Source organism: Eucyclogobius newberryi, unplaced genomic scaffold, assembly GCF_026437365.1.
Source record: "Eucyclogobius newberryi isolate DKJ021-1_F unplaced genomic scaffold, fEucNew1.0.hap1 SCAF_19, whole genome shotgun sequence".
In the NCBI taxonomy this organism is placed as follows: domain Eukaryota; kingdom Metazoa; phylum Chordata; class Actinopteri; order Gobiiformes; family Gobiidae; genus Eucyclogobius; species Eucyclogobius newberryi.
In genome coordinates, this window is record NW_027315823.1 from 16,097,165 (window position 1) to 16,123,036 (window position 25,872).

The 25,872-nt window shown below is 38.7% G+C and overlaps 1 protein-coding gene across 1 annotated transcript in view; it reads left to right on the forward strand.

Moving 5' to 3' along the window:
* Positions 1-696: 696 nt before the first annotated feature.
* The window catches only part of cntn3b (contactin 3b), a 68,718-nt gene continuing 43,542 nt past the window's right edge, over positions 697-25,872 (forward strand). The window contains exons 1-3 of the mRNA XM_072451893.1: positions 697-876; positions 7,403-7,528; positions 13,137-13,272. Of these exons, the coding sequence (XP_072307994.1) occupies positions 7,453-7,528; positions 13,137-13,272 (212 nt within the window). The 5' untranslated portion in view covers positions 697-876; positions 7,403-7,452. The remainder of the gene's footprint in view (positions 877-7,402; positions 7,529-13,136; positions 13,273-25,872) is intronic.

A 25,872-nucleotide genomic window follows, 5' to 3' on the forward strand; every position in this document is an offset into this window, starting at 1 on the left:
TTGTAACCTAACCTACAAATGCAACACGTTTCCTGCAAAACATGTTTTTCTCACAGTGATTTTTATTTCCCATTTGAGGTTTATTTGAGATTTACTTCAAGAACAGTATGGAAAAAAAGATTCAGCAAAGTAGTCTCGATACTCTTTTCTCAGAACATTTGCCAAAAGCCTCAGAACCACACTGCACAACACAACAAAAGCACAGACAACACCTCAATAAGAACACCCTCCCGTGAGTCTACCGCTGCCCATTTCATGCTGTTTGTGTTTTTTTTTTTTTTTTTTTTTTACCGAAATAGACCCTAAACCTTCTCTGAATATTTCCTCTGTGGCTCTGAATGGCCGGGTGAACAGTGTAGTGAGTGTGCGGCGCGTCGGCAGGTGCTCATAGGCTGGTGGCGCATTACACAGTGCGCTCACGCGTCAGCAGCGGCCGCCTCTGCCGCGTCGCTCCGCTCTCTCTCATTCCGCAGCGCACAAAGCGAGCACCGCCGCCGGAGAGGGATGCACGCTATGTGACTCTCCTCTCTCTCCCGCTCGTCTCCCACATCCCCTCCTTATCTTTCTTCTGCATCGCTCGTTGGAGTGTACAAAAGGGACGAGGTCGTGGTGGAGGATCGCCGTCTCCCGCCTGCTGCGCGATCGTGGGATTTATTCACCGAGCGTTTCTTATTTCTTTACTCCGGCCCGACTCTGCCAAAGATTCACGGAGAAAAACAGTGAGCATTTAGTGAAGAAAGAAGTGGATCACGCTAACCTTTCCCTCGTGGCACTGGCCATGGTTTCTGGACATTAGGTGCAGCGGCAACACGTCTCATACATAGTCGGATTATACTCAAGGCAGTTTCATGAAGAGGAAAAAACTGAATAAAACAAGTAAGTGTCCTAAAACCAACTATACTTTTGATACATTCATCCCAGTCTTTATGTACAGCCACACTTTCGTTTCACCCACGGGGGCATATTTATTAATTACACTGCACCCATAACCTTGTCCCTTTTATCTGATAATAATTCACTAAATTGCGGGAACAGCCTTTGCGCTGCCCCATGCGGAGATCGCAACTGCGTGTGCACATTTCATTAATATAACCCATGAAATAGGAGCAAGTCCATCTTAATTACCATTGGTTTTGTGGCTCAATCTGTTTCTTTTGTACCAACCAAAATTGCGCAAAGTTCCTCGTTCATTTGCGCGGTGCCTAATTGTGCGCCGGCCTGTGCAGAGGATGCGCGTATTTTGTCCATGGCCCTTGTTGAAAAGATCATGGAGCTCACACGCAGTCTTGCCAGCTACTGATGCCGCTGCTGCGACTGATGACTGCGATTCCACAAAAGCTTTAGATATGGTCTTGTGGGATTTCTCCTGTTGGGGCTCATTTCCCTCTCATCTGGGTCTAACTCCATATGGTGCCGATCTGCGCAATGGAACAGAGGGAGAAAGATAGAGAAAAGAAGTTTGCAAAGTTTAGTCTAATTAAATTCTGAAGCCAGCTAAATTAGTATTTGCATATTTATCCTAGACTCTTTAGAGACATTGAACAAATAAAAAATAAAAAAAATGCACCATCTTCAAAGCAGCACCAGGCAGTCAGTTGGGATTGTCTCTATCTCTTCTTCTCATGTTTATTTATAGGCTCCTTTCACATATTTGAAGGAAACAAGCGGTGGCCAAATGAGAGGTGAGGTGTCTTTGAAGTGGGGAGGAACGTTATAAAACAGGCACTGGATGAGCTTGGATGAGTCTGCGTGTTGCCTTGAATCATTGTGGCAATTATTGTGTGTATAGGTATTTGCCCTCGCTGGAGAAATGGACTGAATAGTGTGAAAAGTGTCTGACCTCCAAGCGTGCGTCTGGGATGTTGGCGTCTCTAGATGTTGGAGACTCTCTGCCCCCTATTCCTTTAAGTGCACTTATTCTTTTGCCCGTATTAGGGATGCAGAGATGCACAGGAGTGTTTTTTTTTTTCTAGGCCTTTGCTCTGATGATTGGTGGAAAAAAGCACGGATCAGATGCGGCAGGGAATTATCCGCTATTATCCCTGCCTGAAGCTACACTCTTTATTCAATGTATTGTGTAAGGGAAGCAAGATAATCTGATATACTTATACTAATACATATACATTGTCCTTAACCTGGGAAAACATAATCTCCTCAAAAATGTTGTGATTAATAATATTTGTGTACAATAAAGTAAAAGTCATGTATTGATAAGCTACCCACATTTTAGTAGTGACGGTTTATATATTTTTGATGTCATTACAGTGAAAAAATTAATAAAGACTGGACAATGACAAATACGATTATTTCAAACCCACAGACCGTGTTATTGGAGGTGAGAGCAATAAAATATGTCAGTTTAATCACCGTCTCCTGCCTCTCCTGGGCACACACATGATGAAGACTGCCTTTTGTGATATCAGCTGCTCGAATGAAAAGCTGTTGAAATTGATCATATCATGCTGCAGCCTGCTGTTCATCATATTTTCCACATACAACATCTATTCAGTCTTATCCGTATAACATGACATGCCACTCATTCCTGCGAAGTGGAGGTTTTTATTATTCTTTCACTGATATTGAAAAATGAAAGACTCCTAGGAGAAAATGTGACATTTGAGCTGCTATTTCATGAACCCAACACCTGTACACAAGTGGTGTGCAATGTGGCAATTACAGAACACATTTTGATCACACACTAACACATTATATTTATTTGCTTGAAATTGACATCTAAGAATTACCTCTTCACTTTCCATATATTATTACTGCCTAATCACACAGCAATCGAAAATATCTGAAGACATTAAATAATAATAAAAGCTTGGCTGGAGCATGAAAATAAAGCAGAATAATTAAATCAAGCACAAACACTTCCCATGTTAGAGCTTTATCAAAAACATATTTGTGTGCAGTGTCAGACTTTGGAATATTGCCAGTACCTCCATTACAATATGAAGCGTCTCCACGCTGTGCCCATGAGTGTAAATGGAGTAAATTGCACATGAATATCCACTTTGGATGGATTGCATTGTATTGAATTAATGAAAGTCATGTACTAAATATTCAGTGCACCAAGCTTAATACTAACTAATCCCAAAGGTGCTCTGTAACTTTTCGGGCTGAATGGCACCCAACTCCATGGAGATGTTATTACTTTGCCTGAAATGATTCATGATATCTATTTACTATATATTTCCATGGAGACAAGCAGATGATGCCTCTAGGCCAATTTATAGGTCAGATCTGTGGAGAAGTGACATACAAATTAATGTTTTTCAAGCCCCAAAAACCCCACACCTGTTATTGAATAATTGCAAACCATCCATGGGTTTGAGAAAGATGACAAATTAGGACTGGTGCCATAGAGTTTAACCCTTTAAACAAAATGTTATTTCTTTTGAATGGAAAAAAGTCCTTTATTTTGTTTAGCACGACTCAAGCTGTAGAGCCAGCAGAACAGTACTGACTCCTGACTAGAAGAGGCCCTGATTTGTTACTATAAGATATTAATACTGGCAATACGTTCATGCTCCTTTTGTCAGAAACAGACCACAGTTACAGATGATCAACAAGTTTTGCATAGTTAATACATTTGCTGGCACTGAGCATCTGCACATTCAGATTTAGTTATTCCTTAGTGGCCAAGTGTCTGTCTCTTCGCCTCTCACAGACACACGAGCAGATAGCTGCCATAAAGACAATAACACAGTAGAATTGACCGTGACCCGCGCCTCTGAATGCATAATCATTGTGCTACCGCTGTCCCGTTTCGATAACATTCTCCCATCTGCAGAAAGAGCATGTGCGGACACCCATGTGATTCCACCTGGCTTTCCTGTCCATGCTTGTATTAGATTTTGCAATTACTGTGCCCTCAGAGGGGAAATGGATGCATTTAACCACATCTCCAATCAATTATATGCCAAACAACGCATGGTGCTAACCAAGAAGCTATCTCATTTAGCATGGGGCACATTTAGCTGCCGACTCCCATTAGCCACGGTGGAGGTGAGAGCGTGATGCCTCATTACATTTGGCACAGCAAATTCTCGCTGGTCGTCTCGCCAGGAAAAAGAAGCCCGGAAGGAAACTATGGCATATAAAAGTACATCCCTGAAGCATATGAAACAGTGAAACTATTATTTTTCTACTATAATGTTGTGTGTTAGCCAGGGATCTGCAGCCCAGCGTGATAGCTCTTCAACTTTTAAATGTGTTTTGGGTACTAAGAAAGTGTGGAATTGAGTTGTTGCCCCCAAAAAAGCTCCAACTTCCTACCCCACCACCAATATTAAAGAATGCGTGCAATGTCCAACTTTTGAAATATTTGAAATTATGTCACTAAATGGGATGGGTTTTTCACAGGGAGTAAAAAAGAGGTGATATAATTGTGCGCCTACTATTCTTTTTTTTTAATAATGTAAGGATGTCATGATTATTAGGTTAATCAATAAACATGATTATTTAAGTTACAATATAATATTAAGAAACAAAAAATAATCATTGTGACAATTTTAGAAGCAAAATTACCGATAATTCTTTTTTAGTTCAATCGCTCATAAAAAAAATAGACCTAAATGTTAAGAGCTTTATTTTATCTGACAGTTTTTTTGTCAAATTTTACTCACTTATTTAGTTAAGCCAGTGACAAATTTGAAGAGAAGTAATTTATCAGACCATGTGAATGAATTTATTTTTAAAGATTTCATTATTGTTGAATCACAGTCTCAATAATCGCGAATCATCGAAACACTTGATATTGTGACGTCCCTAGACATAAGTGCTCATGTTTTTGACTTAATACATGAATACACAAATAAAATAACTGCATGACGGCTTCTAATTGTATTACATTTTATCATTTACAAACCGGAAAATAAAGTGTCCTCTGCGTTACTACTTTACTCTGAGAAAACTGCTCTAAAACGTTGCACCCGCCCTTATGTGAATACTTGGGTTTGTGAGTACTTGAATATTACTCCTTTCATGGTTTGAAAACTCCCCAGCGTTAAATAAATTAGACATGACATTTTTTCTACTATCAAGAGGCCTAAATATTTGAATCGTTAATAAATAAAATCTGAGCTAGTTCTGGGTACACTCTATACAACTAGGAGTCCAAGTTGGGCTGGGAAGCACTGATATAGTTTACAGTGCTAATGCGTACTGACTGGAGTGATTTGTTCTGCCTTACACAATAACATTCAGATTCGTTTCAGCGTCCCGATGCCACTGCCTCCCACGTACTGTCAAGAATTCCTCCTGTGCGTGTATTTAGCTCTGTTTTAAGAATGCCAAAGATAGCCGTGGGTTAATCCGCACAACAGGGTGGAATTGTGGGATGAAGGGGCCGGGTTGAAGACTTAATCCTGAGCGTTGTATCAGTTTCCTCTCATAGTGATGTAGGTCAGAGCCCGTTCACTACCACAGCAATTAGTTATGATAAACTTTTAATGGATTTTTCAAAGGTTTGCTTTGAGCGTCTGAAGCATTTGAAGAACATCAAATTGCATGTTTGTTTTATAAATTCAGTAAATACACGGTATACCGATGTAGTTATACTTTGTACCTGTGTAATGTATGTGTTTGTGTTTTTAATATTCTATGACAGGTCAGAAGAACAATGCTTGAAAATAGGGCTATTTTCAAAATATCTATATGGTTTGGTATATTGTGACAGAGTTCGTGGCAATTATAATCATAATACAGAGATGCATATTGTGATACTTTTAAATAACACACATTACAGAGTTATACTCTTAACTGCATTAAGGCTGAAAAGGTCATCTAAATAATATTCTCACGTTAAAGGCAATTGTGAAGAGGAAATTAGTCTACATAAACATCATTTTAGTAAACTTTGAACACCGGTTTTAAGATATTTCCATGCATTAGGGCGAGGTCATCCCTGTGACAATCTGCTATTTTGGTCAAATCATTATTGTGATTCACCAGTTTTCTTTTCAATTTAATCTTTTTAATGCATCTGTTCAAAGACAGACACGTTTTCTCACCCACTCCTCATATTTGTTTGCCTTTGTCACTTTCTGAGTGAATGACAGCTGGATTAAACCAATCACAGTCAAGTGTGAACTTTCTGAAGCAGCAGATGATTTGATTTACCTCTTAAAAGCAATAGGGCGTACAAACAGCGTAAAAAGAAGGAAAAAAAGCTTGTCTCTGGACTATACTTAGCTTCAAGTCGGTCTATCCTCCAGACGCACTGGTGATGATGAGGAGATTGAGAGGGTGAATTAGCTAAAGTTCTGCTGCAGTGGGGATAGGGTGAACGTAAGACGACTGAGAGAGACAGTGTTATAAATGGATAAAGCTGAGAGGAGACTGATTGTGAGAAAGCTGAGATTCATGGACAGAAACAGGCCGGCTTAAAAGCAAGAAATGTTGTTTTCCTGACTGAATACGAGCTGTCTTATGCATTCATGTTTTACAAAGTTATATTTTTGAAAATCATTACAATAAAATTTACAGAGGACACAACTTTCGACATATCTAACGTGATGGTGCAAAGCATTGTCTTGTTTCAGTTTCTAGTTTTTTGCAGAGCAGACATTACAATCCCTCATACTTATATGTGAAAAGCTCTTTTGTTTGCATTTTATATTGCTTATCTTATGGACATTTGCTTTTGAGTTTTTTAAATTCCATCCCGAGCGCTATAAATGACATATAGAGCATGTTTTACCATTCAAAGGGTTGTATATCCAGTTTTTATCCATTTTATAATGGATGTACATCAGATATGGAATTGTGATTGGGATACAGCAACTTTCAAAAAAAAAAAAAAAAAAACAGAAACCATTCTCCCAATTGTTCTCACATGCTTTTGAATAAATCCCTGCATAAAACCACACCAAGAGCTGGTTCCTCTGAAAACTGTGTGGGAGAAAGTCACATTTCTATCCACAGTGATGAAAAATAAATGTAACAATGGGATGTACATTTCTGGCTAGTCCGTGACACCTCATCCCCAGCATACTGAACATAAAATCTATGATATAAAATCTACGGATGTGTCCGCACTCCCACTGTAGCAGACAAAAGAGTACCTTCGGAGCTCCACCACTGTGTTCTATAGTTTCCTTCTCAGCTGCATATTTGAGCTTGTTAGTGCGCTAGACAAACAGACGCACTGGTTTTACAGCTGTTCCTTCTCCTGTTCCACCTGAAAATATCCCTGTTCCCTGAATTGTATCCCCAGGTTTTCAGCACGTCTGTTCCATCCACTTCTCAGTTTCCACTCAACTCTTGCTTCATTTATAGTAGCCTCCCAAATAATAGCATCCAATTATGTCCACCTGGCACCCTAATCACGTTTTCTGTCGTCAAATTATTGTCGTTTTTGGATCAAAATGTCATATTTTAATTACTTTCCATTTAGATTGAATTCGAGGGAGAGACTTCCATTCGCACGCAGTCGGAGGAGAGTCCATGAGCCCTTGGCAACTAAAGATGATGTTACCATGGAAACAAATTGTTCTGCTATCAATCACCGGATGCCTTGCAGGTAAGAAATCTGATTCCAATTTAGTGTTCAGTGTTAACACAATTCCTCCTAATACATAGTGAATGCTGATATGGATATTGACATGCATGAATTGCCTAATGCTGTTATGCATATACAAAGTAGTCGGCGTGGATGTGCACCCTCTGGTGTAAGACTACACTTTTTATCATTGACAGAGAGATCAGCTGCACAATATGGATTTTACCATCACACTTTACTACATAGGAAGTCCTGCTATAATTATTAGGAAGCTTGCACAGATAATGTTTAAATAATTTTCAATTTTATTTTTACTCACATGGGCAATATAGACAATTGATATTCAGACGATAATTTCACAGTGCATCAGGAATGTGCTAAAATGTCCCTGTAATGTCTTGGTTGAAGTTTGAGTATTGCACAAAATGACACACCCAATTACAAAAAGATCCCGTAATACTTTTGTTTGGGAGATTACACTAGATGTTTCTTGTCTCTGAGCTCATTTTAATAGTCAATATTCCAATTTTGCATATCTTTAAAACAACAATAGTGATATTCTCCCACCTCGAGTATCAATATTTTAAACATCCCAACAGACAAAATCAGACCTGCCCTGAACAGTTTTACAACAAGGTTTACACTTTTTTTCAATTGCTTTGGCACATTTTCTGAAATGTTTCCTAAATCTGGCAAAACTATAGCACACTTTGCAAAACTATTCACTTCAGTGGTAAAACAGTTCAGAATGTTTGAAGAATCTAACTTTGCAAACAAAACTCTTGTTAAAATGTGAACAAAATAATCTGATTTATAAACTTCTCACCAGCATCAAGACACAGCCTGGTAAATGCTTTTAGACGTGTGTGAGACAGAGTTAGAGCCCTGAAGGACCATCACACTGTTTCTGTTTGAGAGTGTGGTTTATGTTGCAAATAGAATATATTACACACATCATCTATGTAACAATACATTTTAGCATCTGATATCACTGTTTTAGACTTGGACAATTGAGTCTTGATCTAAACCTGGTTCAGACACTGTTTTCGCTAAAAAAGTGTTTGCATTGTGCTTTTTAATCCGTCTTTTGTCTGACTATAAAATGTCTTCATACTGTGTGTTCTGTGTCTTTTGTCCATGGACCTGGATCAGAATGTGCAATTTTTAGGTGAACAGACTGTGATACATACAAATTACAATGATGATACATTTGCAAAAAGTTACTGTTGTGCAAAACTCTATATTGTCTTATAGTTCTGAGGTTAGAGGTTGAAAACAGTGTTGGTAGCTGTGTATATAATTATAGTCGGTGCGGGATTTGCCTCAAAATGAAATCTGCGCATGCCCAGAAGCCAAACGTTCTCTGTGACAAAGTGTAATTGGACAAACAACATTTAACATGCTATATATATATTTATTTTATATTTAAACATGTTCTGTATATTTTAAGTTAAATATGAGCCCAGCATTTGAGAAAACAGAACATGGAACTGCTACTAAACCTGAACAGGTTGAACAAGAGGCCACTGAGTTTGTTGACTATAGCAGAGCCGATATTTTATGTGTCAAAAATAAACGTTATAAAACGTTTTCTTTTCATTTTTTACAAATTCTATTTAACTTAAATGAGTGGTGAACTAAGGCTTCAACTGACATAACATTTTTAACTGTTTCTGGAATTTTAAATACATTTTAAATAATAAAAATATAGGTCAAAATAGATCAAATCGGGGTTAAATAGCATTTAGCATTTTGTAAAAGATATTTAAGTCAACACAATCAGACAAACTAAATGTCTTTGGCTACAACCTCCAAAAAATGAGTTGCTGAATGTTTTTTTTTTTTATTATTCTGTGCAAATGAATAGATTAATATTGGTTGGTTTGCTAAGGACATTAACATTTCTCTGTGATGAAATAAGAAACACTCTTGCTGTTAACGTACCGTAGGTTAGAGATTAATAATAGAATCTCATTCACAGTAAGCCTGCCACAAAATCCAGAGTCTACATCTTCACGACTAAATCAGAGCAGCAGTGAATAACCTCATCCTCGGCCGTGTTGACCACAAAGGTTGCACTGATTGTGTCTCTGTCCTCCTGAGAGCTCTCCTCCCCTTACATATTCAGTCATGGCTGTCAGGGACGGCTGCTAGTCCCACCCTATCCCATCGTATATCCCGCTCTGATCCTTATCTGAGTGTGGAATAGCTCATATTTTAACACCGTTTCCTTGCCACTTTACTTCGCCTGCCCTTGTTGTGCCTGCTCCGTGATTGGACCAGGAACTAACGTAGACTATTCAAACAATTGCCAAGCCTCGTTCAAATGGCATCGTAAATCTCCCAATTGTTATTCAAAGTGACTCATGAGTAATTTACATCCCTGTACTGAGTGGAACGCCATCCAAGCAGGTTCACCTTCCACACGGACAAGCAAATTGTTGGAAGGGCGGCTTGTTTTACAGACAAATGACGGACTACTATTTGCAGCATTGCGGTTGTACCCTTCAAAACACTTGACAATAACAGAAGAGAGCAATCATGAGAAGATGAGAGATGTGGGAGGTTAAGATGGTTGGCAATTGCATCATTGTCAAAAACCAACATAAGAAGTCAAGTCAAATATACTATACTATTTATTTTTACTACTAAATTTAAGCTATGCGTTTGTGATAGTGCATTATGGATGCACAAGTCATAGAAATGCACTCTTTACTGCATTCATTAAACTGTTTATGATGGAGACAAAGGGGGTAAGGGGTATTGAGACTGGAAAGGGGGCGGGGTTATTAACTATTCCACTTGGTGAGCCAATGAAAGGATCCTGGCAGTCAGGAAATATGGTTCGTTTATATCACGCTTTTTGATTTATTGACCTGTCTTTAACCAGGAAAGTCCCATTGATATTTACAATCTGTAGACGCTTATGCACATTTAAATCTCAAAGGTTGGAGCAAAAACTCAATAGAAGTTTTTCTCCCTCTACACCAGGCAGGAGCCTCACATTTCACACAGAGTTGTTTTAATTTGCCTCGCCGACTCACAGGAGCATGTTTTTCGAATGAGCTGAGGGCGCAAGAGCAGAGAACATAGCTCGGCCCGCACTGAGGGCGCGTCAGCACCATTGACGGGGAGTTGCACGTTTGACATACAACAAAGCCCGGCTGCCCATTAAATACCGCTCGCGGCTTTAATTCTCTTTCCATCTTGTTAAACGGATGAGTGTGTTCTTATGTTCCATGTCACAATGTTTCAAATGGATAGAAGAAAAAAGGACTGAATTCCATATAAATGTGCAACATTTTCAGCTACATAGTAGAACAGCTTATGTCATTTTTCATTTGGTCCAAATTATAGTTTCTGTCTCTGCTCTCCAAACCCTACTGCCTCTAAAGGTATTACAAGGCTCCATCCTCGGCCAATCAGTAAGATGTTTACAGGCAAATAGCACTTGTCTGTAACTCATCTCTGTGAAAAGTGTGAACAGTTTCTTTTCCCCCAAAAACCTTTAAAAATGCCTCATCCGTTATGCTATGAGGCCAACAATAAACTAATAGTTACAGATGAGGCATGCTCAAATTAATGTCAATGGGAGAGCAGTTCTTAGATTAGATGAGATTAGCCTTTTTAGTCCTCTGCATTTGACCCATCCTTCAATGCCACTGAGGCATTTCCTCATGAGGCGAGTGTGTTTATCAGAACTATTCTTTCATATAGCCTTTGCATCTCAGGCTATAGGAAAACATAGTTACGATAAGATACTACATATTAAATCCCAGGTTTGTGTTTGTTCTACTCTATTTCTTTTATATTATTTTCCTTTTTCTGTGAGTAGAATACATTTGAATGGTTGCCGTTCTTGTAGAGATTGTGATCCTCCTCCTTGCACAAATATCTGAGACTAATTAAGGTCCTTGGCTGTCTGAGGTCAATCAATATTTGAGATACATGTGTAAAATTATATCAGCCCATTTGCAAAGGAATATAGCAATATCATGTTTTCAGCATTTTCATTTTTCAGCATCGTTGCACTGGGCCATTTGAGTGAATATTAATCTTGCATAATATGATGATATAGCATGAAGTTAAATTGACAGGTCAAGCATTACACTTGCGTGGAAGGCTGAAATAACCATGCTTAAGTGCCACCGCGGTCAGTGTTGTGTTTCCCTCACTGTTTCAAGTGTCTCCTGAAAATGCAGCCGTGCACAGTAAACGTGCCTATAATAATGGACCTTTCAAAGTAAGAGTCACTCACATTATGACGATAGAAAATAAACCAGCATTTGAGGAGTGCCACTCTCCTTTTAATGCTTTTAAATTCAATTATTTTAAACACATTTGTTTATATGCTTGTTGGCTAGGCCAGTCCCAATAATACGTTTTCACATGCATTGTTGAAATTGTAAATATTGCATTTAACAATAAAACCTAAAACCACATGTTGCTGATACTGTAACTCTAAAGCAAGATCATGCCACCAAATTAAAATACAAGATAAAATAACTAAATAGCAAAATAAAACACAATTTATATTCACTTTAAAATGTACAGAACATGATTATTTTTAAGATTTTACAACAACAAAAAATTGCCTATTTTTTCCCAATTTGACAGTTTTGGTGAAGTTTATAGTTTTACTTCCTGGTTGGACATGAGCAGCAAATGTGACATGTAGAAGTAATTCCACAACTGTTACCTAGCAACCATATTGTGAACGAGGGCCTAAATCCATAGAAATTAGACAATAGTTATGATTTGAAAAATAGTAATACCTGATAACACTTTTATTTTGTTAAATCATTGTTTCAACTGTCAGAAAAATGTATCAGCTGCATGTAAATAATCTCCACATTTTCAATTAAATACCGCTTATTTTATGCAAAGACAGAGAGATTATGCTTTAGATCTCAGCACTACTGTCCATCATTTTCAACTTAAATTTGAAATGTTTTCTTCACAAACTGCAGCTTGACAGATGTAACACTATGATGAATATTTATCACAGGTTCAGCCCCCACCACATAAATAATTACAAAAACATGAAAACCTAGTCATATGCACTTTAAGTTAAAAAAAAAAAAAAAAAAAAAAAAGGAGGAGAATCAACTTAAATAAAATGGCATACATACAATGAGTAATCTATTTATTGTGTTATCTTGGTATTTACTGAGTGACAAGCCAATATAGTTATAATTGTGAAACCCGTATTACTATTACTAGATTAATCAACTTGTAATCCACTCATTATCAACCAATAATTCAGCAAGACGCATTTCAAGAAGGATTTCATATATTATACACATGTTATTCTATTTTTGCACTTCCATTCTGTACTGTGCTGAACATCTTTCTGGACAAAGTCACAGAGACACAGAGTGAGAATAAAATAGATGCGTGTGTGTTTCTGGTGTAGAAGCAGCCGGCTCTGAAGACAGCCTCTATATACTTGTGGAAAAACTAATATCAACCGAGTGCCAGAAAGATGCCACTGTTGAGTAAGATAAAGTGCTGGTCCATTTGTTGCTGGGGCTGTTGTTACATCGCTCCAGTATTTCCCCCTTTGGGTCAAAGAGACACATTTGTCCGCCTTGTTCTACTATAGACATTTCTTCCTCTTCTCTTCCAGCCTGTGCAGAGGACGTCATCTTTCAGGGGCCGAGATGGACGACCGAGCCGAGCGACCTCATTTTACCAATCAACTCGCCGAACCGCCAGGCCACAGTCACATGTCAGGCGGAAGGCAGCCCTCCTCCGCAATACAGGTAAATCGCCATCATCAAAGCGCAGAACTCTTTTCACGCTTCATTGAGCCGTCCACAATGGTCCCACGTCTGCCGCGGCGTAATTCCCATGCGAATCCCCCATTGTTGTCACCGTGGAAATCAAAGTGTTTTCCAATAGAGCTGATGGCCATTGATTTGCCAAAGTTTTCTGGACATACCTAAGTGAGCAATCAGGCGTTATCCAACCAAACGCTTGGCTTCAAAGAGCTAGTGCCTAATTGAGGATCCATTTCTAATTGAAAACGCTTATCTGTGTTCGCCATTAGATATGAGGTATAGAGAGTCAGCAGGCCAAACGCCGCCACCACCACCGCTGTGCTTGATGAATATGACAATTCACTCCGATGTGAGCGGGGGGTTAGCTTATTAATGATGAGATTCGAGCCAGTGTGCTGCTAAAGCTGGTGATTTATAATATGCTGCATGGATTAAGAAATCATTAGGAGCGAGGGGAAGATTGGAGTGGCTCATTTGCAGTGCAGAGATCCTTTGATATCTTCTTGTTATTCCCTGAGTGGGGCAAGACTGAAAATGGCAGTGTGCTTGGTGGATTGTGTTTCGAAGCTAGGTCAGCACCATGGTTAGGCAAGGAGAGGAAGGCAGGCTGTAACCTTGACAGTTAAGAAAATGTATGGAAAGGTAAAGTCTCACCAAGGTTTAATCTGAATCTGAATCTTAATAATATAGGGTTTGATTTGCACTCTTCTCTTTTATGTCTTAAACGTTTTTTTCCTGTTGTGTGAAGCACTTTGAATTGCCTTCTGTACGAATTGGGCTCTACAAACAAACTTGCCTTGAGTTGCCTGAGCTCATATTTCACTATTTAGATGAAACAATCAAATGGCTATAAAGATGAAATCACATGCATAATTGAAGCACATTACATCACAAATTTTGTTGACATTTTTAATAAACCTGAACAATTTAGTTAAAAAGAAGCAATAATTGTAGTCGTAGTTTGATTATTGTGAAAGTAACTGGACTACATAGACTCTAAAACAAATAAATAATTACATTTTCAATACAGTTGCATTATTAATCAAAATGTAAAAAAAATTCAGTCATTAATAATACATTTTATTTAAAACTATTCTCTCTCCAGACGCTTTCAGTCACCACATTTTCACTGTCTGAATTTACAATAGAAATAGAATTCTTTTCATTCCTTTTTTTCTGGTTAAGACAGGTTAATTTGTAGTTTGCACTAAATGCAGCTTTTACAATTTGATAATTCCCATGATTCAAACAGAAATTTAGATTTGATTGTGATTGATTGTGTGGCCTCTGTTGTAAACCTTTTTTAATCACTGTTTTGTGTATCAGAAAATAACAGTGCGGTCGTATTCCATGATAGATAGTGTTCCGGATCTGGCTCAGCAGTCGGGTTTAGTTGATGCACAGCCAGCAGAGGCGGGCAGACGTAACCTTGTGAGTGGCATTCCTTTAAAAGCTTACATTTCCTTTAACGTGCACTGAGACATGCTCCGACCGCTGCAGTGGGCGATCTGTGCTCTGGTGTGCACACGTGAGGCGCCCCATCAGCCTCCTCAGAGCAGCTGCTCCTGAGCGCTCGCATGTTGGTGCTGTGGAGGGGAGAACATCTGTGACTGGAGATGCTGTTGTTGTCAGAACAGTGAACGGAGCAGGCCACAGCTGAGCGAGCCCCGGTGTTATGAAACGGCACAGGAGCATGCTCTCATTATCTAATCAAGTGAGACGCATTATATCACAACAGTGGTACTTGATTCAGTGAGTGAGTGGACTGTTAGGATTGAGTTTGTTGACTTTACTGCTTCATCTACACAAATCCTTTATATTGGACAGGACAGTCAAGCCTTTTTCTCATAGTTTATATTGATGTGACTTACTTTGGGTTTATGCTTTGTTTGAGAACCATGGCTATAATTAAAACGTGTTGAAATGTTCTTAGTTACTTGGCAACAATAGGTTTTTAATGTGTTTACAATCTCAAAGTGTCAATCTAATCCTTTTCTCTTTAAAAACTATTTCAATAGGCAGTGCGTCATTATGATGTTGAATACAGCCAGTGGTGGAAATAGCTTTCAAAATTTGTACTCAAATAAAAGTACAGATACACACAATTTACCCAATTACAAGTACTGCTGTCCAAAATTGTACATTGTTTAACTAAAAACGATTGCATGAAAAATACTACTCAAACAAAATAGTTACTAATTACTTTTTAATGGTATTTACATTTTGGATCAACAGTGCAGGCGATGCAGTGCTGTTATGTGTTTGCAGAAAGGCATTCATGAAATTCAATTACATGGATTGCATTTTACTCAATTACAATTACAAGTAGACTTAATGTAAAAAAAAAAAAAAATACAATTACCAAAAAAAGATAAGACAAGATAAGCCTTTATTTGCAACACAAAGTAGGTACAGAAGTATAATAATAAAAACAGACTTAACTTAACTCTTGTAGAATAAAAACCTTAATTACAGTAACATGTGTATTTGTAGTGAGTTCAATTCTGCCCCTGCATATTGCACATTGAATAACACTAGGATGATAATACAATCAAAATTGTATTTGTTTTTATCCAGTATTTCCAGAAAAGAATATGGCAAGGTGCACACAGAAGTCATAATTATGTTGCTGTGACAACACATCATTTCCTTTGTCAAACAGACCATGAGTGTACCAGCTTGTTCTGGCACAAAACTATTTCGACAGAGCAAAATGGCTGGGTGTGGAATTAGAGGCTCATACACTCACTCACTTTGTTGGCTCTGTTTGGCTCATTACGTGTCACAGTCCCTCAGATCCATTGTGTTTGATCGTCCTTCATTATAAAGTCAACTTAAGATATAGTCCAAAGGTCTACATTTTCAAACAGGGTATATAAATGTGGGACGGTAACACACTTCATCGTGTGTACAGCTTTTGTGTTGTCCAGATATTACCTGTGCCTTTCTGCATCTTACCAAAGAATCTCAGAGGACTACAATGATATCACTTTGATTCATTTTCACAGCTCTGCAGACGCACAAGCCCACATTAGCATTTCCCAGTGCGCTTTAGTTTTGCGGGCTCTTAAAGAGTATCGTTCTGCCTCTTTCCTGAGCACTTGGCAGCTGTAATGAACCTGCATCCTCCCTTGGTGACAGCTCTGAACATCCATCTCACCTTATTGTGGCGCACTAGGCCCAAATCCTTAATAACAAAGGCAAAATAATCACTTCAAACTAAATAAAAGAACGCGTTGGCTTTCCTCTTTTCCTTTTTAAGTTGAGATTGGTCCGGAGATGAAAACTACAGATGAACTAGAGAAAATGTAGATATTCTCTCTCTTAATATTGCATGACTAATCCTCTTTTTGTCTTCTTGAATACATCTGGAGTTTACAGACGTACTCCAGGCCAGAGAGCACCAGAACAGTTTAACCTTGTAAAGCAGGGAATAAAACTACATTTACATTTAAATATGTAATTACACATTAAACATTTCAAACTGTGACACGTTTAACTTTCAAAACATCTCTGGAGGTTTATTTTAGGCATTGCATTTTGAGGACTCGCTTCATTATGTCTGTACGAAAAAGTGTATTTGATAGAGAGCTGTATATGAGTCTGAGGGCCGACCTTGTCAGCCCCTGTACACACAACTCACGTCATTGAAGAGAGATGTAACAAAGCAATAAACACATCCAAAATGAAATTAAATGATCCCAACCCGCTTTAAATGACAGAATGGGTGATTGTTTGAAGGCATCTCACAGCTTTCCTATTGTACACCCCAATCATGAACACAATTGAAACTGAATGTGATGTACTTTGAATAAAAGCTTGTTTTTTTTGTGTTGCATCTCGTTGACTTTCTCATGGGCAACGAGAGAAGAAAACATTTGTGAAATTAGCCGTAAATGGAGCTCTCTCTGAATATCTCAGTCTTTCGTTGCAGTGTGCAGGCTCAGGTTTGTGTAATTAGACATGCCAGGCTAGAGCCAATTACATTCTGGTTGCTATGATTAATTCTGTCTTTGGTGTAGCTGTAAGAAAAAGAAAGGAATCTATTTGCATTAATATGAGTGGAAAATTTGGACCCCACAGTATTTAATTTGGCCATGAAATCACAAATATTTAGCCATGAAATCGCAAACATTTAGAACTCTAACAACCGGAGTCGAATACAGTTTCATTTTCTTGTCCCTCCAGGAGTTTTATCTCGATATCAATATGTATGTGTGTTAAAATGTGCCTGTAACGGTCTTGGTTGATGTTAAAGTATTGCACAAAGCATAAAAGGATCATAAAATTAACCCCAAAAGTACAGAAATATCATTTGGCCGGGGATTCGCAGACTTCACGATCTGATGATACAAACATGGAACAATATATTACACATGATATTCTATGATACATCACTGTTTTTAAGAACCAAAATATATTTAAACAGCAGTATTTCTTTGTTAAACCATAAACTGCAGAACATTTTATATGAAATGTAAAATGTTACGGTGTGTAAGGGCCAGCCAAAAAAATAAGATAAATGCGGGGCACTATGAGAATAAATTAATGAATTAATGAGATTATTCTCGTTAAATAACAAGATTATTCTTGTTATTTGAATAACTTTGAATAGGAACATTGACACCGGACCCTAACCTACGACTTTGTTCTCGTTAATTTCTGAGTTCATTCTTGTTAATTAAAGGCGCAATGGACGATTTTTCGGCGATTTGAGAACGCAGGTGGAAGTGCGCATGCGCACTCCCCCGTGCGGACTGATACAACACACACGTGCGTTTGTTTATTAGCGCAACGGAGCGCTAGCGTCAGCTCGAACAGTCTTTCTCCGTCTTCATTTTGCCCCGTACACTGAGGGAACTATATTATGATAGATCCATGCCCTTAGGCACGCGGAAACGTGGGGACGAGCCTGACGCGGCTGCAGGTGAGCGATAGGTGCGTTTTATGATTGATACGTGGCAGGACAAATGATTTATCCACGCCACGAGGAAATATGATAATTTAATTCAGACTCGTTATTTTTTTTACTTTAATCTCATAAGATTATGACTGTAATGTCAAAATTCTATGACTTTATTCTTGAAGTGGCCCGCTTTTTTTTTTTTTCGGGTTGGCGTTATACGCCGTTGTAAGTTTATTTTCTTTAAACAAAACACTAAATTGTAGCGCTGTCACAACAAAATAAATTCTACCAAATTATTAATACTGTATAATTAATGCAACTTATTTAAATGTAGATATTTTTAGCATGTATCCCCTTGTTAGGGAGATTATTCTAGAGGTTTGTGTTTCTTTTTGAGCTCATTCTAAAGTTGTAATTATGGATGATACACTCCATATTGTAATTCTACTTTTCTCCAAAACAAAATTGCGATATTATAAATTTTTGATGTATCACCTAGCCCTAAATATACATGCACTGTACATTGCTGGTGAATTTGTAGATCGAATTTCCATCTAAATTCAACCCTATTATTTACTGTACACCAGCACAAAGAGCACAGTGAGGCACAATCAGGCACTTTTGGACAAATCGAGCTAAATAAAGACACTAATATTGTTCTTTACCACTCTAAAGCTGCACATATATACACAGTCTAATGAGCTTTACTGTCGGTCTATACTCATACACTCTCTATACCCATGATCCGCCTGTTTGTTGGTAAAGTAGCCGTTCATCTCGCTACTCCATGTGCTATTTTTAAGTACGGTGACCCTGAAATGCAACGCTACATGTACGATACTGATTGTCTACATACAAAGACTTAATGCGGCTCTTGTTTAAGTTACAGGCATTTGTATTCACCATTATAAATACTTGTTTGCACACACATTGCAAAATAAAGACAAAATGAATCACTGGTTTTGGTCTTGTTGAGTCTTTAAATTAACTGTTTCGTTGTTTGATTTTCTAACTTTCTGTTAATTAGATTGACAATTTGGTGAAGCCATTTGAGGCAATACTATTATAATTATTTTTTTGGGCTATTAAAAATTATAATAATAAAAAATGAATTGACTACCCCCCAACTTGACATTTTTCTGTCTCTCCTTGAAAGGCCAAAATTCAATTACTTAAATGATCTTTAATTGCATACGTGCTCGTGATTAGACATTTACATGACTCTAAGGCACAAACCATACATTTGCTTGTAATTGAACCTTGTGCATTATTATTAAGGATTGTGAATTGCTCGCCCTCATCTGTCAGTACATGGGCCCGGTCAGTGCGTTCCCTCTGACACAGCAAATACAGTAGCCGCCATAACAGTTGTTGGCTTGACAAATAGTCTGGTGTGGCAGCGGAGTGCACCACGGGGCTGCGAGCTCTGTTTTATGAATACACCTGTCAGCGTGTTTACTATGAATCAGCTGTAACCCAGGATCAAGGGCACAGCCGTGATTGGGAAGAGAGGGAATAAAAAGCACATGGGGTCGCCTCTCCAATCCCATAATGGGGTTCCGGGCAGATGTATGGCCCCGCATAGGCATTAAGTAAAATGTGCAGAAGAACAAGGGAGAAGTGGATGGTTTTAATTGCTATCCCAGATGTAAAGAAATCAAACACAAACACTTACAATTGGCTCTGTGCACAACGGTACACAGCTCACAGTTATCGTCACTACTATATCTCTTTGATCACCAACTTGCACAAAAATGAATATATATCACTCACCAAACTGTGAATGGATGTCATTGATAACGTGTTAAAGACTTTACAAACTTCTACAAACCAGAAGTCTTTAACACAAGGACAATGAAAGTGAGGTAGTCGGGTGTCCTTGTGCAATTACTGTATTACTCATTAACTTCATTCATACACAGGGTTTAATCCCGGAAGCATATGCACAGAACTAGGATCAAACCAGTAACCTTTGTGTTTAGAGATGCAATGATTATGTTTACTTATTGATTCACAAGAGGATTCATTTTCAGGTTAATCACTGTGACGATGAAGGTCATTGAGGTTTTTTCATCCAAGAAGAAGCTGTTGCTGTGTGGGATTTGTTCTGTAGGCAAGGCAAGTTTATTTGTACAGCACAATTCATAGGCAATTCAAAGTGTTTCACACAACAGGGAAAAAATGCATTAAAATCACACAGACATGACAGAAATCACAAAACAGTTTAAGACTTAAAAGAGTTGAAAAGATTCCAAAGAAAATCATTTCAGTCATATTCACAGCTAAACAAAACTTTTTTTTTAGCTTAGATTTGAACATTGTCAGAGTAGAAGCCTGTCTCACATCTTCAGGAAGAATGTTCCAGATTTTAGCTGCATAAAACTGAAACGCAGATTCCCCATGTTTTGTCCTGATTCTGGGCACCAGCAGGAGGCCGGTCCCTGAGGTCCTCAGAGTCTGAGATGGTTCATATGGCACTAACATGCCCAAGATGTACTTTGGTGCTAGGCCATGGAGAGACTTGTACACAAGCAGAGCTGCTTTAAAGTCTCTTCTCTGAGCCACAGGAGCCAGTGCAGAGACCTGAGAACAGGACTAATGTGATTGTACTTCCTGGTTCTGGTCAGGACCCGAGCAGCAGCGTTCTGGATGTACTGCAGCTGTTTTACAGCTCATTTGGAGAGGCCAGTGAGCAGGCCGTTACAGTAGTCTAATCTACTGGAGACAAACGCATGGATAAGTCTCTCTAAATCTGGTTTTGACATTATAGTTTTGATTTTGGCAATGTTTTTTTAGAAGGCTGCGAATGTTATTGATTTGATGTGGCTGTTAAAATTCAAGTCTGAGTCCATTATTACCCCAGATTTCTATCTTGATTTGTTTGCGTGGGATAAAGACGATTATTTCAGTCTTGTCTGAGTTCAGCTGGAGAAAGTTGTTTTGCATCCACAAACTGATCTGTTGGATGCAGTGACAGAGTGAATCTACTGGTCCATAGTCATCTGCCGATAGTGAAACATAGATCTGAGTGTCGTCTGCATAATTGTGATAGGACACATTTTCACTGCGTATCAACTGACCTGACGGCAGCATGTAGAGGTTGAACAGAAGGGGACCCAGGACTGACACTTGGGTCACCCCACAGGTCAGGGGCAAGTGGTCTGAGACACAATTTCAACAAAGTGTCTTCCAGATAGGACCTTAACCAATTTAGGGCTTTGCCAGTGATGCCCACCCAGTCCTCTAGTCTCTGTAAGAGGATCCCATGTTCGAGTGTCAAAAGCAGCACTCAGATCTAACAGAATTAAGACTGAGGCTTTGCCCGTGTCAGTGTTGAGGCGGATGTCATTTGTCTCCTTGACAGGAGCAGTCTCAGTGCTGTGATGAGGTCTAAAACCTGACTGAAAAACATCAAGTGAGTTGTTTATTAAGAGGAAATCAGTGAGCTGCTGGTAGTTCTTTCTGCCCTATTTGGTTTTGTATGTTATCATTATACCACTTAGCAGCTGAGCTAAATTAATCCTCCCATTAAAATATGTAATCTAATATGCAATTTGTTTAAATAATTACTATAATTTTGATCTGTAGACAATTTCAGTTTTGGCATTACAAAGCACGTCAAAAGTTTCTCTGTTACCCTGCTCCAGTTCTTGTCCCTCTGCATCACAGAAACTCACTCTTGTCAGAACGGAGACAATTTCCCTGTTCTTTTCTGCTCTCTTCCTATTAATAGCTTGGACTTATTTATGTGGATGTGGCTCTTGGTGTATTTGCCCTGAGCTGGTAATATTTTCACTAATGCTCTGGGATTGTGAAAATCCACTCACACCTAAACTGGCAGTGAGGGAGCAGCAGCTTTGAGCCTCATTTATGTCAAATCCAAATGAGCAGCTATTTATTAAAAAGCAGTATGGCACTAAACATAACTGGCGAGAACTCTCAGGTCAGCAGTATAAATCCCATTATCTAATTGTGCAATAACAGACTTTAAATGGACAGTTTCGTCAGTGTAAAGCTGCGCTATGAAACTTTTCTGGGGTTGGTGCGTCTCCACTCAGGTGCTCTTGCTTTGTCTAGAAGTATGGCATTAAACTTATCTATATCCATGAGACAACGTAACTTCACCAGGCCAAGCTACTGGTGAGATCTGTATTGAGGCAACTTTGCTCACACTAAGAATACATGTTTTTTTCTTTTTTTACAGCTTTATTTGACAGGACATGCAATACCTTTTTCAGAGCCGGATTCAAACTCACAACACTGCCTCCATATGGCAGGCATATGTGCTATCCACTCGTCCACGAGCGGCACCTCATGACACGCAGAGAGAAAGAGAGAGAGAACATGTCCAGCCTATAAGTCCCATTTCGTCCCGAGTCTGTCAAAAAGGTCCATTTTCAAATTAAGTCTGACTTAAATTATGATATGAGTCCAGCCCTTGATTGGAGGTTCAGTTTGTGTCTTCCATTTGTTTGTTATGGCCTTCTTACCTGCAGCCAGAACTATGATCCAAATGTATCTTTTTTTTGTGTCCATGGTTGAAGTTTTGAGGCCCAGATACATAGTTCTGAAGTTTCCAGTGGAATGGTGTTGTCTAAAACTGTCTGCAGTAATTTAATAAACTACAATATTTATGAACAAAAGGACAGATAATGGCTGCTAGTATTTCCCTGTGATTAGTGTGACTAATCATTTGACACTTGACAAATCACAAAAATTGATACAGTTCTTCACAAACGTATGTGAAATATGATTTTGTGGTCCTCCATTGAGCTATATATATGTTGGCATTCTTCATCACAATTTCCTTTCCAATGTATTTTGAACAGATATTAGAAAGGATTATATGTAACATATAACATATATGTAACATATAACATTTAGCGGACCCCCTGCCTTTAATTAGAGACGTCATGTGACAATAACATTTTGCATGACATCGTTTCCTGACATAACACTTTTGTTATCTATTTTACATAATTATTGTAAAATGAAATGACCAGCAGGGATGTCCCAGTTCTGTAGGTCAGTGTGAACATCCATTGTTAATCTGGCCTGAGTGGACATTGCCATCCCTGCCCATGTCTGGCCTTAAGCAGAAGCCAGGTGAGCTACTGCGGCAGTACAATCCCCAGTCCATTTGATGAGGAAAGCTCATGCAAAATTAATGGGAACCTCAAGGTCAGTGCAAGTTCAGTGCTCGGCTCACGCCCGAAGCAAACCGCACGCTTGCCGACTGCGCTTGATTTTACAGTAAGTCCCAGTCGGCCTCAGAAATGTCGGGACGCCACTGAAGAGGCTGGAATCATGGTTTCACTTTTACACCCTTTGAGTAGCTATATGAGTTGTCATTTGTCATGTTTACATATCAGATGGAGGCTAGGGGAAACAGAGAAATGGAAAATACACTAATGAAGTCAAACACTGCTGAGATGCGTTTGTTTGTGTGTTTGTTTGTTTGTTTGTTTGTTTGTTTGTTTGTTTGTGTGTGTTTGTCTGTCTTGTCATGTCAATGCGGTGCCTTTGCTTTATAAAAAAAACACTCGGCGTACTGTGACCTGACACCCCACAACCTACTTATGCCGGGAGCTTCTATCATTTGACCCCTATGGCCAAGTTTAACACACTTAAAACCAGATTAAGACCAGATTAAGACCAGATTAATGTTAAAACCAGATTAATATGACATGTACTTTTTTGTTTTACATTTTCTGTTGAGTCCCTGAAAGAAGGAGCCACATTTTAGTATTTCAGAACAGCCTTGTGTATTTGGTGGTACATGTAGGAGGAAGAGGTTAATGAAAGCATGCTTGGGTTTTTTAATTGGCGTACCACAATGTTATGTCTCATTAACCCAGGTTTGTCACGTTGACATTCTGTTTTAATTATTTTTCTTCAAACGAGTCAAAATGTTGTAATGTTTGGGAGTTCAGCCGTTCATCTTTTTCTTAAATTGTGTCGTGTGTGGTTATTGACTGCTACGACTACAGGTCACAGCTTTGTACTCTGTTACCAGCATCATATTAGTGGTTGTTGTTGTTGTTTTTTTCTCTGCAGAAAGGTGGACATTGATTTTATTTTTATATTTTAGGTTTGCCTTTTCACAAGCTTGTCGCAAAGGAAACTTGCACATGCTGTTACTATTGAAATCCACTTTTACCTTTATTTTCCCCTTCTTGAATCAAATATCTGAATAGACTGAATGCTACACACAGTGTATTGACCAAGGACAATATAACAACATATTTTACAATAACAGGTGGAAGAAACATGGTATTTCCGTAATATATACATTTTTATCTTTTTTTCTTTTAGTCTGTTGCATCAAAGTAATCCTCTAACCGAGTATATCAGAAATCGAACCACGGCACTGAAATAAATAACAGTTCACAGTTATGATTGGAAAGTGATTAATAGCTGTCCAGCCGCATGAGCTTATGCAATGCCTTGTCTCGGTCTTGTGACCTTTTGTCACAGCAAGCAAAGCACAATCTGCAGCTGTCACACGACAATAAGTCACAAACACACAGGCAACCACCAAACAGCACTCAGAGAGATGGGAGCTACAAAGGGCATGCACTCTACTCTTTAATTATTTGAATAATAGGAACTGGTTGAACAGTTTCCATCTGCATCTAGGTCAGGACATTTAATGCACCACTATGCAAATTATTTGTATGTATTTTCTCCTGTAATAATAACATGAGAGGCATTCAACTAAGAAGAGATATTAGCCATGTAATGACGGCAGATGCAATACACAGGCAGCTTGCAAAATAATGAACAAGTGGAGAGAACGTGCATTTAAAGCTAGAATACTACGTTTGGCCGACAGCAACATAAAGTCACAGGCAAATGATTGTGGTACGAAATAGAGGCTATTGGTCAGCAGTTGTGGGTTACTGTAAACCGTCTTGCATTCATAATGGAAGCAACATTTTGTGGTTCACTGGTCAAAGGTGATCATTATTGCAGAATAACATGGAGAACAAACTAAGTGAAGTAATAATGGCAAAAAAACTAGCATTTGACCTGATATTTTTATAGAAATAAATAGTTATTCTGTTGTTGTGATCTGGACACTGTTTTTTAAAAACAAGACATTTCAACGTAACAATCCAGAAGTCATTCTTAATCTAGTCTCAATCTCGTCTATCACTCTAGTCCTACTCTGGGCTGCGTACGCCCTGCTGCTCCTATTAGCCTGTCCTGTTAATCTTTTTTTTTTAACGTCTCAAACCAATCTTCTTTGTTAACAGTGTTGTAAGGGGGCATAGAAATCCTAGTGTTTGCTTAATGCCGCGCCCTCATCACTGATGTGTACCTGGTTAGCATCTGACTGGCCTGAGCTGATCCCGCCCAATGGCTTCAAAATACTGCCGTACACGACTGGTAAACTGAATATTAGGCTGTGTGAAGAGAGGAAAGATGGAGGTTTGAGCATGTTATAGTGAGTTTAATTAGAGACTGGAAAATTCCTGCACAGAGAAAAGCAGGAGAGGAGCAGGTGTTTTTCTCTGCCTCCTCTGCAGTTCTCGTACCTCTCCTCCAGGTTTACAGCGCTGACGATCACAGAGCAGATGTCTGTCTGTGCTCACCGCAGATGTGAAGAAAGCATTTGTTTTCACATGCGTCCTAATTCAACAACTTCCTATAGGGCTGCATGGTCGAGCCTG